At 39.3% G+C, this 12575-nt stretch overlaps 1 protein-coding gene across 1 annotated transcript in view; it reads left to right on the plus strand.

Annotated features, from left to right (window-relative positions):
• cubn (cubilin (intrinsic factor-cobalamin receptor)) overlaps nucleotides 1-12575 on the plus strand; it is an 82441-nt gene that overhangs the window by 64953 nt on the left and 4913 nt on the right. Inside the window, exons 53-62 of the mRNA XM_085172218.1 lie at nucleotides 20-245; nucleotides 642-829; nucleotides 2149-2305; nucleotides 4083-4232; nucleotides 5684-5869; nucleotides 6309-6438; nucleotides 6792-7009; nucleotides 9375-9574; nucleotides 9943-10105; nucleotides 11669-11877. Of these exons, the coding sequence (XP_085028344.1) occupies nucleotides 20-245; nucleotides 642-829; nucleotides 2149-2305; nucleotides 4083-4232; nucleotides 5684-5869; nucleotides 6309-6438; nucleotides 6792-7009; nucleotides 9375-9574; nucleotides 9943-10105; nucleotides 11669-11877 (1827 nt within the window). The remainder of the gene's footprint in view (nucleotides 1-19; nucleotides 246-641; nucleotides 830-2148; nucleotides 2306-4082; nucleotides 4233-5683; nucleotides 5870-6308; nucleotides 6439-6791; nucleotides 7010-9374; nucleotides 9575-9942; nucleotides 10106-11668; nucleotides 11878-12575) is intronic.

The raw sequence follows: 12575 nt of genomic DNA on the forward strand, positions 1-12575 counted from the left end.
TTTCTCTTCCATGCTGCAGCTAACCTTCACCTACTTTAACCTGGAGTCCCACAGCACATGTGGCTGGGATTCTCTCACTATCTTCAATGGAGGATCCCCAGGTTCTCCCATTATTGGTCAGTACTGTGGTACCACCTCCCCAGGAACCATCCAGTCAGGATCCAACAAAATGGCTATAGTTTTCCTGGCTGATCATAGTGTGTCCAGAGGAGGATTTTTGGCCTCCTGGTCTTCTGATTCTTCAGGTGGGTCTACACTGCCTAATTAAACATTTTATTCATATTCTTAATACATCGCAGTTGCCTATTCCATGTTTACTCCAATTGTATTATCAGGATCTCACATCTGAGTTAAATTCAGTGAAGCTAAACTAAGACATAGTTCAATATGTGGGATTAAATACAATATGATACAGTATGATGCTGTCACTTTGAACACTGAGTTAGATTATTTTTTTATATCCAACATGTCAGAAGGTCATAACTGTTCAGTATTGGTTTTTAGACTTGTGTACAGATATTTTCCTGAGTATTCAGTGTATGGTTATTCATAAGCGGAAGAGCTATGGGACGACCTCTGAGTTATTTAATGTCTTACATACACTTTGTGCTCGTGTACTCACATATTTTTTTTACTGCCAGGATGTGGAGGGGTGATCCATGCTGATGCAGGAACAATCAAGTCTCCAAACTATCCCCAGAACTTCCCAGCCAATGTGGAGTGTACCTGGAAAATCATTGCCCATGAGGGAAATCACCTTGAGATGAGCTTCAGCAGTGATTTTGAAATTCCAGACAGCGGCGGGACCTGTGAGAGCAGCTATATCAAGGTATAAGCACTTGCACCTTGCAGTAGATTTTTTCCCCTTTTTTTCATTTTAAATTAAGCTTTAATTTAGGGCAGGGGTAATCAAATTGCTATTGAATCTTCTTCTTCATATTCACATCAAAAATATTCATCTTTGTATTTTTGTTTTGGCAGATTTTTAATCCTTTTAGGTTGAATTCCTAAAAGGGATTTGTGTCTTTCATGTATTAGGCGAATATGTAAACTAGGACACTGTGGTGCCACTGAGTAATGTGTCCTTCGTAGAGGTAATAATATAAATAAAAATATTATTATTATATGCATTATTATTATTACTTCCATATCAGACACAAGTCCCTTATGGGTTGTGTCAACAAGGGCATCAAAAGTCTGCAGCGCTACAGTAAGAGTTTGGAAGGGGGGCAGGTTGTGTTTTTGTTTGTTTTTAGTTTTTTTGTTTAAATTATTATTATTACTTGACTGTTCCTTTAGTTTTGTCTCTTATTCTACTATCATCAGTGCAAAAATAATAAGAAAACCTCAATAAACGAAAACTATACAATAAATAACAAAATCTTAATATCCAGAAGACGTAATCTGTTTTGTCTCCATTTATTCTATAACACTTTGTATCTGGAAATATGCAATGCTTTAGCAATTTAGAATCACCAATTAATCTAACCCCACTAACTGAATGTCTTTGGCCTGAAAGAGGAATCCAGACTGCCTGGAGAGGTCCCACACAGACGTGGGGATAACATGCAAACTCCACACAGAAAGGCCCTGCCCAGGTGGTGGAGGCAAACTCCGATCCATCTTACTTTGAGCTAACAGAGCTAACTACAATGCCTATTCATTTTCATTTATTTTTGGCTTATGTGTCATACTTACATATTTAAAATCATTAGACAACATTACTATGAATTAGTTGAATTACAAAAAGAAGGTTAAAATCATCAAATCTCTGTCTAAGACTTTGAGTGGCCAAAGGATAAATCACTGAATGCATTATTCTTGTTTAACCGGTTGCCAAGAAAATGCATGGAATACAGTCATTTAATGAAAATAGGCTCTATAGGCTATATCTGCAGTTATGTGTAGACCCAACATTATTTTGTAAGTCATCCTGCAGCAAATTAGTAGTATGTTTTAAAAAACAAAACATTTTTTAGCTTCTTTCTCCTCCTTTTTTAATCAAGTATATTTGCTTTCTGACCTTTGCAGAAATTAGAACATTAGCTTTGATTTTTTTTTTCCCAATAACCTTTTTGTTTTCAAATAAAAGTGGCTGCAGAATGGTATCATAACAGGACCTGATTAAAGCTGTGCATGTTTCTGCAGGTGTGGTCAGGTCACCGTCAAATTAGTGAGGCTCTGCTGTCTACAGGCTGTGGCTCTGTGGCTCCAGGGTCCATAGTTGCTCCAAATAACATCATCACGAGCCGATTCCAGTCCACTGGAGCCCCTGGCAAAGGTTTCTCAGCCTCCTTCAACACCAGTAAGAACCAGATGGCCAGTACAATTTCATGTTAAAGCTTTGCTGTAATGGCTATTATATCACACACTTTGGTGAATTTTCCTCTTCTAAATAAGTTTAGAATTAATCTTTTCTAATATGAAGGTAGAGAAATGTTACTATTGCTATGTAAATGCAATTTTATCTCTGGAAACTTCCATGGGAAGACCCAGTAATTCCATGTTTGCCCATTTTGGAAGCCGTTGCAGATTCTCAGTTAAGCCTTTAGAACAGTGACCCAACTTTGGGGATGACTGCTCAAGAAGCTTTACACACATCTATTGTTTTATGTTTGTTATTATGTTTTGCACTCTATGCACATACTTTGTGGGATTTCGTTGGTCAGAAGAAGTCAGAGACTTGTCCTGAAGCCACAGTCTCAGAGTACTTTCCAAAGTAAAAGTATTTTGCTCTATTGGGTTACATTCATTCTCCCTGTAATTTCTTCAAGGTCTGTTCCTCTGACAAGTAGCTGCCATTCATTGTTGTCTTACAAGAAAGTGGTAGGAGTTGCATGAACATTTGAGAAACTTGATTCTCATACTCAGATTCTACAGTTTTGCAGACTGTAAACAGTTTTTGTATTTTACTCAGTGTTACATTCGCAGCTTCTTGAACATAAGATAAAGAGGAACAATTGTGTCATGTTATAGCCTTATTCCAAAATTCCAAAATAAATTAATTTTTCACTTCAAAATTGACAACAACAACAAAACAAAAATATAACATGTACATGTTCACAGCCTTTGCAAAATACTTTGCTAAAGCTCCTTTCCCTTTATTTACCGCTTCAAGTTCTTTTTGAGTGTGATGCTAGGGGCTTACCACACCATTCACCAACGATGTCTTTGTACTTTGTTTCATTCATCTTTCTCTCTTGTTTCTTGCTTCTGAAAAACATCCCATGGTATGACTCTGCCACCACCATTCGTCACTGTAGGGATGGTTTTGGCCAGATGATGCGGCGTTCTTGGTTACCTTCAGACATGATGTTTGACATTCAGGCCAAACACTTGAGTCTTTGTTTCATTGCCCCAGGGAGCTTCTCATGGTCTGAGAGTCCTTCATGTGCCTTTTACTGAGAAGTGGCTTCCACCTGGGGTGGCTGTAGCTCAGGTGGAAGAGCGGATCAGCCACTAACCAGAAGGTCGGTGGTTCGATCCCCGGCTGCTCCAGTCTGCATGCCAAATATCCTTGGGCAAGATACTAACCCCATGTTGCTCTCCGATGCATCCATCGGAGTGTGAATGTGTACGAATGTTAGATACTCAGCACTTAAACTTAGAAGTGCTTGTGTGAATGGGTGTGATTGGGTGAATGAATTAGCTGTATAAAGCGCTTTGAGTGCTCGGACAGAGTAGAAAAGCGCTATATAAGAACCAGTCCATTTACCATTTACCACCTTGCCACTCTACCATAAAGGCCTGATTGGGGGAGTGCTGCAGAAATTGTTGTCTTTTTGGAAGGTTCTTCTCTCTCCACAAGAAAAGCAGAAACTCAGAGACACTTACAGTTACTATTGGGTACTTGGTCATCTTTTACCCCAATCTCTCAGACTGGGAGGGTTGTAGCCCTTTAAAAACGTCTTCTGGAGGCCACTCTTTTTCCCCCAATATGTCATATTAGGGATGAAAAAGCTTTTTTTTTTTTTCAGTTTTTAAAAGTTACTTTTTTAACTTGTTGGTTGGCAGATCTTTTTTGCAGTGACATGGTCATTCTATCAGCATGCAAAGAAAGTCTGTTGTGCTCTTTTCATTAGGATGCGGTGCAAACTTTACAGCTGACAGTGGCCGTGTGGTTTCACCAAATTATCCAGCAAACTACCCATCCAGAGCCAACTGCAACTACACCATAGATGCTGGAGAAAAGACTGTGGTCATCCTCACCTTTCAGACATTTCAAGTTGAAGGTAAGTGTTACAATTAGGGATATCTACCGCCGGTATCCGGTGCCATTATGGCAAACTCAGCAGCCTGCAACAAGTGCTTTAAGGTGATACTGTGCAAAGGAGGTAACACCTCGAATCTGATGAAACACCTGGCGACGCATAGCGGGTTTTTTTAACGCCGACTACCTACTATGGGTGGGTTGCCTGTTATCAGACCCGGAGTTAGCAACATCCCCCAAGAACCCGAAGAGGAGAGTCCTGGCCCCTAGCCCTGCCAGTGTAGCAGAAATGATGAGGATGATGATGCAGCAGCAGCCGTTCTTCTCTGCGTGAGTAGCTTAATGTTGTTTGTGTGTAATTTACGTTGAGTAGGCTAACCACGTTATTACATTAATGCATGTAAGGTGAACTAGCAAACATCATCATAGCTACATGCAGCTGTCTTCTTGTTTGATGGCAGATACTCCCTTCACCCTGGACAAAAAGGCTAAAATGACCAAAGAAAAAGTGGAAAACAGTTAAACATGAGAGGTTTTTGGACAAAGTTTGTGTTTTTTCCATTGATTAAGCTGCTTCCAGCCAAGAGTTCTGATGGGTATCGTTTAGGTTTTATCCGATACCAGTGCCAAACCGGTACTTTTGAAATGGTGCCGGTGCTTAAAGGATGGAGAACACAAACTTTGTCCAAAAACCTCTCATGTTCAGCTGTTTTGTTGTGGGGGTTTTTTTTGTAAAAAGATAACAATGTTAGCCTTTTCTGCAGCTATAGGGCATATATGGTATCACTCTTTGCTGGATTAATTATTAATGTAATAACATGGTTAGCCTACTCAACGTAAATTACACACGAACGACATTAAGCTACTCACGCAGAGAAGAACGGCTGCTGCTGCATCATCATCATCATCATTTCTGCTGCACTGGCAGGGCTAGGGGCCAGGACTCTCCTCTTCGGGATTTTGGGGGATGTTGATAACTCCGGGTCCGATAACAGGCACCACACCCGCAGTAGGTAGTCGGCTTTAAAAAAAAAACCGCTATGCGTCGCCAGGTGTTTCATCAGATTTGAGGTGTTACCTCCTTTGACAGTATCACAGTATCAGCTTAAAGCACTTGTTGCAGCTGCTGAGTTTGCATCTTTTGCTGTGAAGTACAGCCAGACTTTTGACCGCTTCGCCTTGGGCATTTTAATCTGTAGCTCTGCTCTAAAAGAACGTACGTACCTGGGCCTGCATACTGCCCTTGGAAAGGTAAAATGATTGGCTAGAATCCAAAGTGTATGACATCTCAGGAGGAAAAAAGCACCGAAATAAAGCACCGAAATGTGCGCTGCTTTTCGGTCTGGTTACTACTGTTTATGTCAGAACCGATACCGATACCCGTCCCTAGTTACAATTAACACATTTGCATGCAAAATATCTAATAAGATTCAGTAGTTTGTTGAATATTTCCCCCCTCTCTCTGTTGTCCAGCACATTCTACCTGTCTGTACGATGGCCTGAAGATCTACAGTCTTGCTACAAGTGGCATTCCTATTGCTACTTTGTGTGGTAACACCATTCCAGGGAGCTTCTCCACCTTTGGCCCCATGTTGCTCCATTTCTACTCTGACTCTGTGATTACAGACACTGGCTTCATGGCAGAATACACAGCTATTCGTAAGCAATTCAAAGTCAAATTATTGTTTTACCCTAATGAGCCATCACCATTTGTTTTAAACAAAATCGAAGAATGGGAAGGCAAAGAACATTTTATGAATTGGAATAAAGTCCAGTATTTTTAATTAAATTATTATAATTATGTAATGAACCACTTTTCCATTTAGTTACTATGTCAAACTTTTTCAATCCCTTCTACTTCTCTTTTTTAGCATTTATCTTCTTTACTCTAAGGAGGATAATTTGTAAAATACATATTAATCAATGTCAATGTAATGCTTTAAGGGAAAAAACTAAATGACCGATTTTATTTTGGTTTGTTTCTTTTTTGTATTTTCATTATATTTGGCATTAGGTGTATTTATTATAAAGGGTGTGGTGTGAGGAGTAGATGCATACATCTAAAGTTGTGATTGTGTGTGTTTGTGTGCATGTACAGCATGTGGTGGTTTCTTTAACAGCACCGCGGGTACAGTGAGCAGTCCGGGGCTGTCCATGACCAACTATCACCACAACATCAACTGTACCTACCACATACGGGTCCAAGCAAACAGAGTAGTAGATCTTAAGTAAGACTACACCGACTTCACTGGCTGCTCTAACCTGACTGCAGTACTTCACAAATGACCTGATATTGTTCACAAAGTATTTTATTGTTTTATAAACAGAACCAAATCTTGTTTTTCAGTTAGCTTTGACTTTTTAAAAAGATTACTTAAAAAATTACACGACATCAGTGCGTTGTCTTAAAACTAGAACAACTCTAAACATTTTTTCCCACATATTTCTGTGGAACTTCCTTCACACAACAGTGGGAACAAGCAAAGCCTTGGATACGTAGGAGTTGAGCTGGTTTCATCTGATAACCGGACAAACTGGTGCTCTTGTACTCTGGGCTTTAAGAAATGTTTCTTTTCCGCAGGTTTAACACCTTTCATCTGGAGGCATCTTCTTCCTGTCAGTTTGACTCTGTGGCCGTTTATGACGGACCGGACACTCTGTCACCCTTGCTGGGGAAATTCTGTGGCACAGTGCTCCCACCCAATCTCCGTTCCTCCACAAATCAGCTATTCATTGTCTTCAGAACAGATAACTCAGTGAGTGGGATTGGTTGGAGAGCTACTTACAGTCAAACGCTCGGTAGGTGGTAATGACTGTATTTTTTTTTTTAATTTTAAGAACAAGTGAACGCCACTTATTCATAAAACTATGCACTTGCACCACACAACTGATGATCTCCTGGGACATTCAGTCTCTAGAGCTTATTCAGAAAAAAATTGTTCAGCTGAGTGTGTGGATAGAAAGACTCATTTAAAAAGTGAAGTAAAGGAAAAATGGCTGGAGCTGATAGGAACCCCAACTTTGGGGTACAAGACTGCACTTCAAGATGGTAAAAGGACTGGTACTTACTAGAGCTGGGCGATATAAGATTTTTTCATATCACAATATGTTTTTTTCATTTCAGGCGATAACGATATATATCACGATATAAGCCAAATAACTATATTTGTAAGATTTAAATGTGCCGTTGCTCACAAGTAAAATGTGAAATAATCAGCAGCTTGTTTTTATTTTATACAGTATATTTATTTCCCATAATAAGTTCAACAGGGCAGATGTACTTAAGAAACATGAGACTTTTTCAGATAAATAAAGGCAAATATTGCAAACTACACAAAAGGCAGCCGCTAAAGCGTTTAAGTTTCAAAATAGAACAAACAAAACAGACTAAATTGTCAATTCCACTTAGAAACAAAATATTAATTCTAAAAATAAATCTTAGTTTGTTTTACAGAAGAACAGACATAATTGACTAACTTTTGTCAACATCAAATAAACTGAGAACTAAAAGGAAATTCTCAATCTCTTCTTGTTGTATAGCTGAGCTTTTCAAACAGTTTAACAGTTACTTTAGTCTGACAAAAGCCGAATGACGAATTAGCGCTTCCAGTCAGAGACTGAGCATGCACCGCTTTATTGTATTTCCAGACTTGCTTTCGGCACAATTTACAGTGGCGTTACTCTGCTTTTGTCAGACTTGAAATAGCCGAAATATCTTCACACTACAGAACTTCTGTGGCTCTTCCGGTCAACAATCTCTCCGTCATTGGAACCATCATCTGTTTTCTCTTCGGTAACCTTCGGTCACGCTCGGTTGATTTTTCTCTAGTTGCCACACTCATTTCCTCCATTACCCGGGCGGCACGGCGGCTGGCTGCTTCCCAAACAAATACACATGTGCGGCTTGGCACTTGTGCTGCACGTAACAAGTCACGTGACGTGACGCTGCGGCTGTGATTGGTTTGGCTCTGCGCTACTTAATTTGGATTGGCTGTTCTTCTTTTTTTTTTTTAAGAGGACAAGAGCGGTGAGGTCTATCGCAATAGTTTAATTTTTCTATTGAGAATAAGTTATTTTGCAATACACATCGTTATCGTTCTATCGCCCAGCTCTAGTACTTACTATAAAGTACCCTTGTACTCGGGTTGAGCAATCAAAGTGCTTCCTGCTACAAGTCTCATTCACTCAGTCACACACAGATTCATACAACACTGTATGCTAAGCTTTCCCTAATATTCACATACATATTCACGATGGATGCATCAGGGCCACGTGAGGGTTCAGTCTCTTGCCCAACAGAAGACATTAACCCTAGTCTGGAGAAGCTAGGGATTCATCCACCAAGCATCTGATTGTGTCGTCGCCCACTACATTAGGTCACACCTGTCAAATAAAAACAAATCTGAGGCTGCAGTGGATTTTCCACAGCTGAAAGCAGGGAAAAAGGGAAGCCTAGTCTCAGTTTTCCTAAGGCTTTAGTTCATGGAGCCAAAATTTGACATCAGTTGTATCCATCCATGGACCAAACCCACCTTGGGTCAAAGAATGGTGACAGTAGGAAAGAGGATTCTCTCACTAAGAGACAGACTTTCACCCACCACACAACATACCCAGAAATCCACAGATCATCAGCTCAGCTGTTCACCCTGCTTGAAATGTGAGGTAACACCTAAATAGCAGTCCAGGCTAGTTTCCAAAGATCCCCTTGAAGTAAGTGATCACTGAGTAAATTTGAATGAAAATTGGCTGATAATGACTCTTCATTCTCAAACACTGACGATTTTTGTAAACAACCTTCTCTTAAAGACTGAATATTTGACTTCGGTGCAACTGAGTGAAAAGGGACAGTGAATGTTTAGATTTTATGTACTTGTAAACTTGAGCATTTTCTTGATTTGCATTGTGTGTTGTTGGTGTTTTTTGTGCTTTCTGAGCATTGATTTAAGGTACAATTACTGTATGCATTTTGCTGGTGATAACTAAAACAATAACATTAGTCTGTCTTGAATTCTGACTGGGTACCCAGCAGCAACTGTTACAAGTACTATCTAGGCAGTATTATCTATTTTTACATTACTAGTTTGAACTTTCCAGACTTTGGACAAGTTCTATTGTTGCTGTTTTATCCAGAATAAACAAGTGGACATGCTTAAATTACTTGCAGGTCCAGCACAGGGATGTGGTGGATACCTTTCCATGCCCATGGGCATGTTTGGTTCACCAGATCCAAATCTAGATGGTGTCTATGAACCACGGATGAACTGCCTGTGGACCATTGAGATGCCTGTCAACAAGGCAGTCAATCTGACCTTTGACTCCTTTGAACTTGAGACTTCCACTACCTGCCGCTATGACTATGTCAGAGTAAGTATACTGAGGGCAGATATTTAATTCATTGAAAATTTTCAAGTTCAAATATCAACAGTACTATTTTTATACTAAAACCCAGTTTACACTGGCACAGTGTGTTAGTACATCTGGCCACAAGTGGCTCAATTGACTCCACTTGTGGCCACATACACTGACCCTACTACTTCAATTCAATTTCAATTCAATTCAATTCAATTTTATTTCTATAGCGCCAAATCACAACAAAAGTCGCCTCAAGGCGCTTCATAGATACAGAGAAAAACCCAACAATCATATGACCCCCTACTATGACCAAATGAACTTGCTACTATCTGGTATTTCCGCCAAGCTTGTATTAATATTTGTATCTGTATCTCTCTCAGGTTTATGATGGTGACAACATGAACTTCCCTTTGGTTGGGACATTTTGTGGAACTTCTGTCCCTGCTTCCTTCATATCAAGTGGAAACTTTTTGACTGTTCACTTTGTCACTGATGGCTCGGTGCAGAGGCGAGGCTTCAATGCTACCTACAGAGAAGTACCATGTAAGAAACATTTTGATACTGCATTGCATTCAAAGTCATATTTTCACATGAAGAGACATGAGACAATATTTTACGTACAAAATCTATCTGCTCTCTTTTTTATTTGGCATTGTGTCTGGTGGCTGAGAGGCTGAGACACTTTTTTTATCCATCACAATCTTCTCAGGTCCTTACATACATGCAGCTATACATGGATTCTAGGTTACAAAAAATGTGATTTGTTACATTTTGTTATGCCACCAACACAGCTGGGTTGAAGACATGAGCGCACGATCGTGTTGGTTTTTAGATTTTCATAAAATATCTGGCAAGCAATGTCAGCTAGACCTTCAGGCCAAAAGACTTCAGCCCAGTTGAACTCACATCGCTGGTCATGAAATGTTTTGATCATTCTGTGAAAAAAGACATCTTTTTTATTTTCTTGGGCAGCAAAACACAACAAATAATATGTTTTTTGTGTAACTTTTATTTTTCAAGATGGATTCTAAAATGCTACACATTGTACATTTATTGAAAATGTGTTGGCTTCTGTATTATTTGTTGCTTTGGAAAGACTTCTGTGGCACAGAACACACCAATTAGAAAGGCAGTAACACTAGCCAGGAAGTTGTTGGGATTTGCATTAGCACTGTGTGTGGAGCAAGGCAATTAACATTGTGAGTGATGTGAGGCATCCACTTGCCTCTTCCTTTAAACTACTACCATCTGCACGGTGCTATTGTCGCTCTTTGTTCACAAAGACAAAGAGCGACAATTAATGCTTCTGCTCAGTGTCTTCGAATGGTTGATTCTGTGTATCGTGCTTCTCTGAGGTTCATCACTAACCGTAAATGTCAGACTCACCACTGTGAGTTATACTCTCAGGTAGGATGGCCTGCTTTGGTAAGTCGGAGGAACTCTCATTTGTACAGTTTTATATATAAGGCGATACTTGGGTTGCTGCCTTCTTATCTATGTTCCCTGCTTGTAATGAAACATGCTGGTCGGTATTCTCTTCGTCCGCATGGTTACTTGTTGCTTTCTGTTCCATTTGCCCAAACTGAACTTGGTAAAAGAGCTTTTGTCCATTTAGCACCCTCGGCTTGGAACGAACTGCAGAAGGAAAATGACTGAATTTATTTCATTAAGTGCTTTTAAATCTAAACTACGAATCCTTGAGGCCAAGTCCATAACATGCAACTGTTTCAATTAGATTGATTGTCATTTTAACTGATTTATTTATTTGTTTATTTATTTATTTATTTATTTTTATTTGAATTTTATTGAATTTTATTTTTTTTTATTTGTATTCTTTCACTTATTGTTGCATGTGTGTTGTTGCTGCCTGTGTTTGAGTAATTTCTGTAACTGTGAGACACCTGCTGCTGCCTATCTTGGCCAGGTCTCCCTTGAAAAAGAGGTTTTTAATCTCAATGGGATTTTCCTGGTTAAATAAAGGTTAATAATAAAAAAAACAAATTCCAGACTATATTGTATGTTTTAGAGAATGACTCTTCTACTGTTACAGAATAAGTGGCTATTTTTGGAGGGTTTTTGTTTCTAATTGTGTCTGTCTTTCCTCAGTAATTTGTGGAGGGACACTGAATGCCACATCTGTTGTCCAGACCGTGACGTCACCCTTTTTCCCTAATGAATATCCTCCTTACACCTCCTGTCGGTGGATCCTGGATGCTCCAGCCCTAGAAACCATCAAAATGTCCATCCAGACCTTTGTCCTCCAGCCTGACCAGAGCTGCTCTACAAACTATCTAGAGTTGAAAGACTGGCCTATGGTGAGTACAGACAGAGACTAGACCAACACGTGCTGTGTCGTTAATACTAAGGTGGTGACTGGACCTCCTAAGCAACTATCACTCTTATCATTTTGTAGAACTTTAAGATGAAGTTACTCCAATTGTTTTCCCCCTTTTTAAAATGTGAAATTATTAAATGTCACTTGCATTAGATGAACTCTTGTAAAATTGAATATGCAGTGAAAAGGAGGTGCACTAATAAGAAGGTGGCTCTGACAGCACACATTATCAAAACTATTTCTATTGGTATGCTATGCTATTGCTATGTCTATCATGTAGGACTTTTACTTGAGTAAAGTTGGTGCCGCCTGAACAGAATCACAGAGGCTGCAAAGCACTGAGGAGTCAGGAAGCCAGTCTGAGAAAAGAGGAATTGTGACCACATTTTATCATCATAGTTTTTGTCTACCAAAAGTCAAATGCAGAGAGGCATAGATCATGTGGAAATTAATAATTGAAATACGTTAAACTATTTATACAATTGTTTGTACATCCCTAAACCTCAGTGCAAGTACAGATTGGGATACAGTGTAACAACCCAAAACTACTCAATAGTAACACATTCATAAAACTCTCACTTTTAAGCTTTTGATGTATTTTGGGAAATGTGTGAACTTTTTGTCATGACATTTATATATTAACCAAAACTAAAAGGTTTCATCAGAGTGTCTTTGATC

This window comes from Neolamprologus multifasciatus, chromosome 9, assembly GCF_963576455.1.
Source record: "Neolamprologus multifasciatus chromosome 9, fNeoMul1.2, whole genome shotgun sequence".
Lineage (NCBI taxonomy): Eukaryota > Metazoa > Chordata > Actinopteri > Cichliformes > Cichlidae > Neolamprologus > Neolamprologus multifasciatus.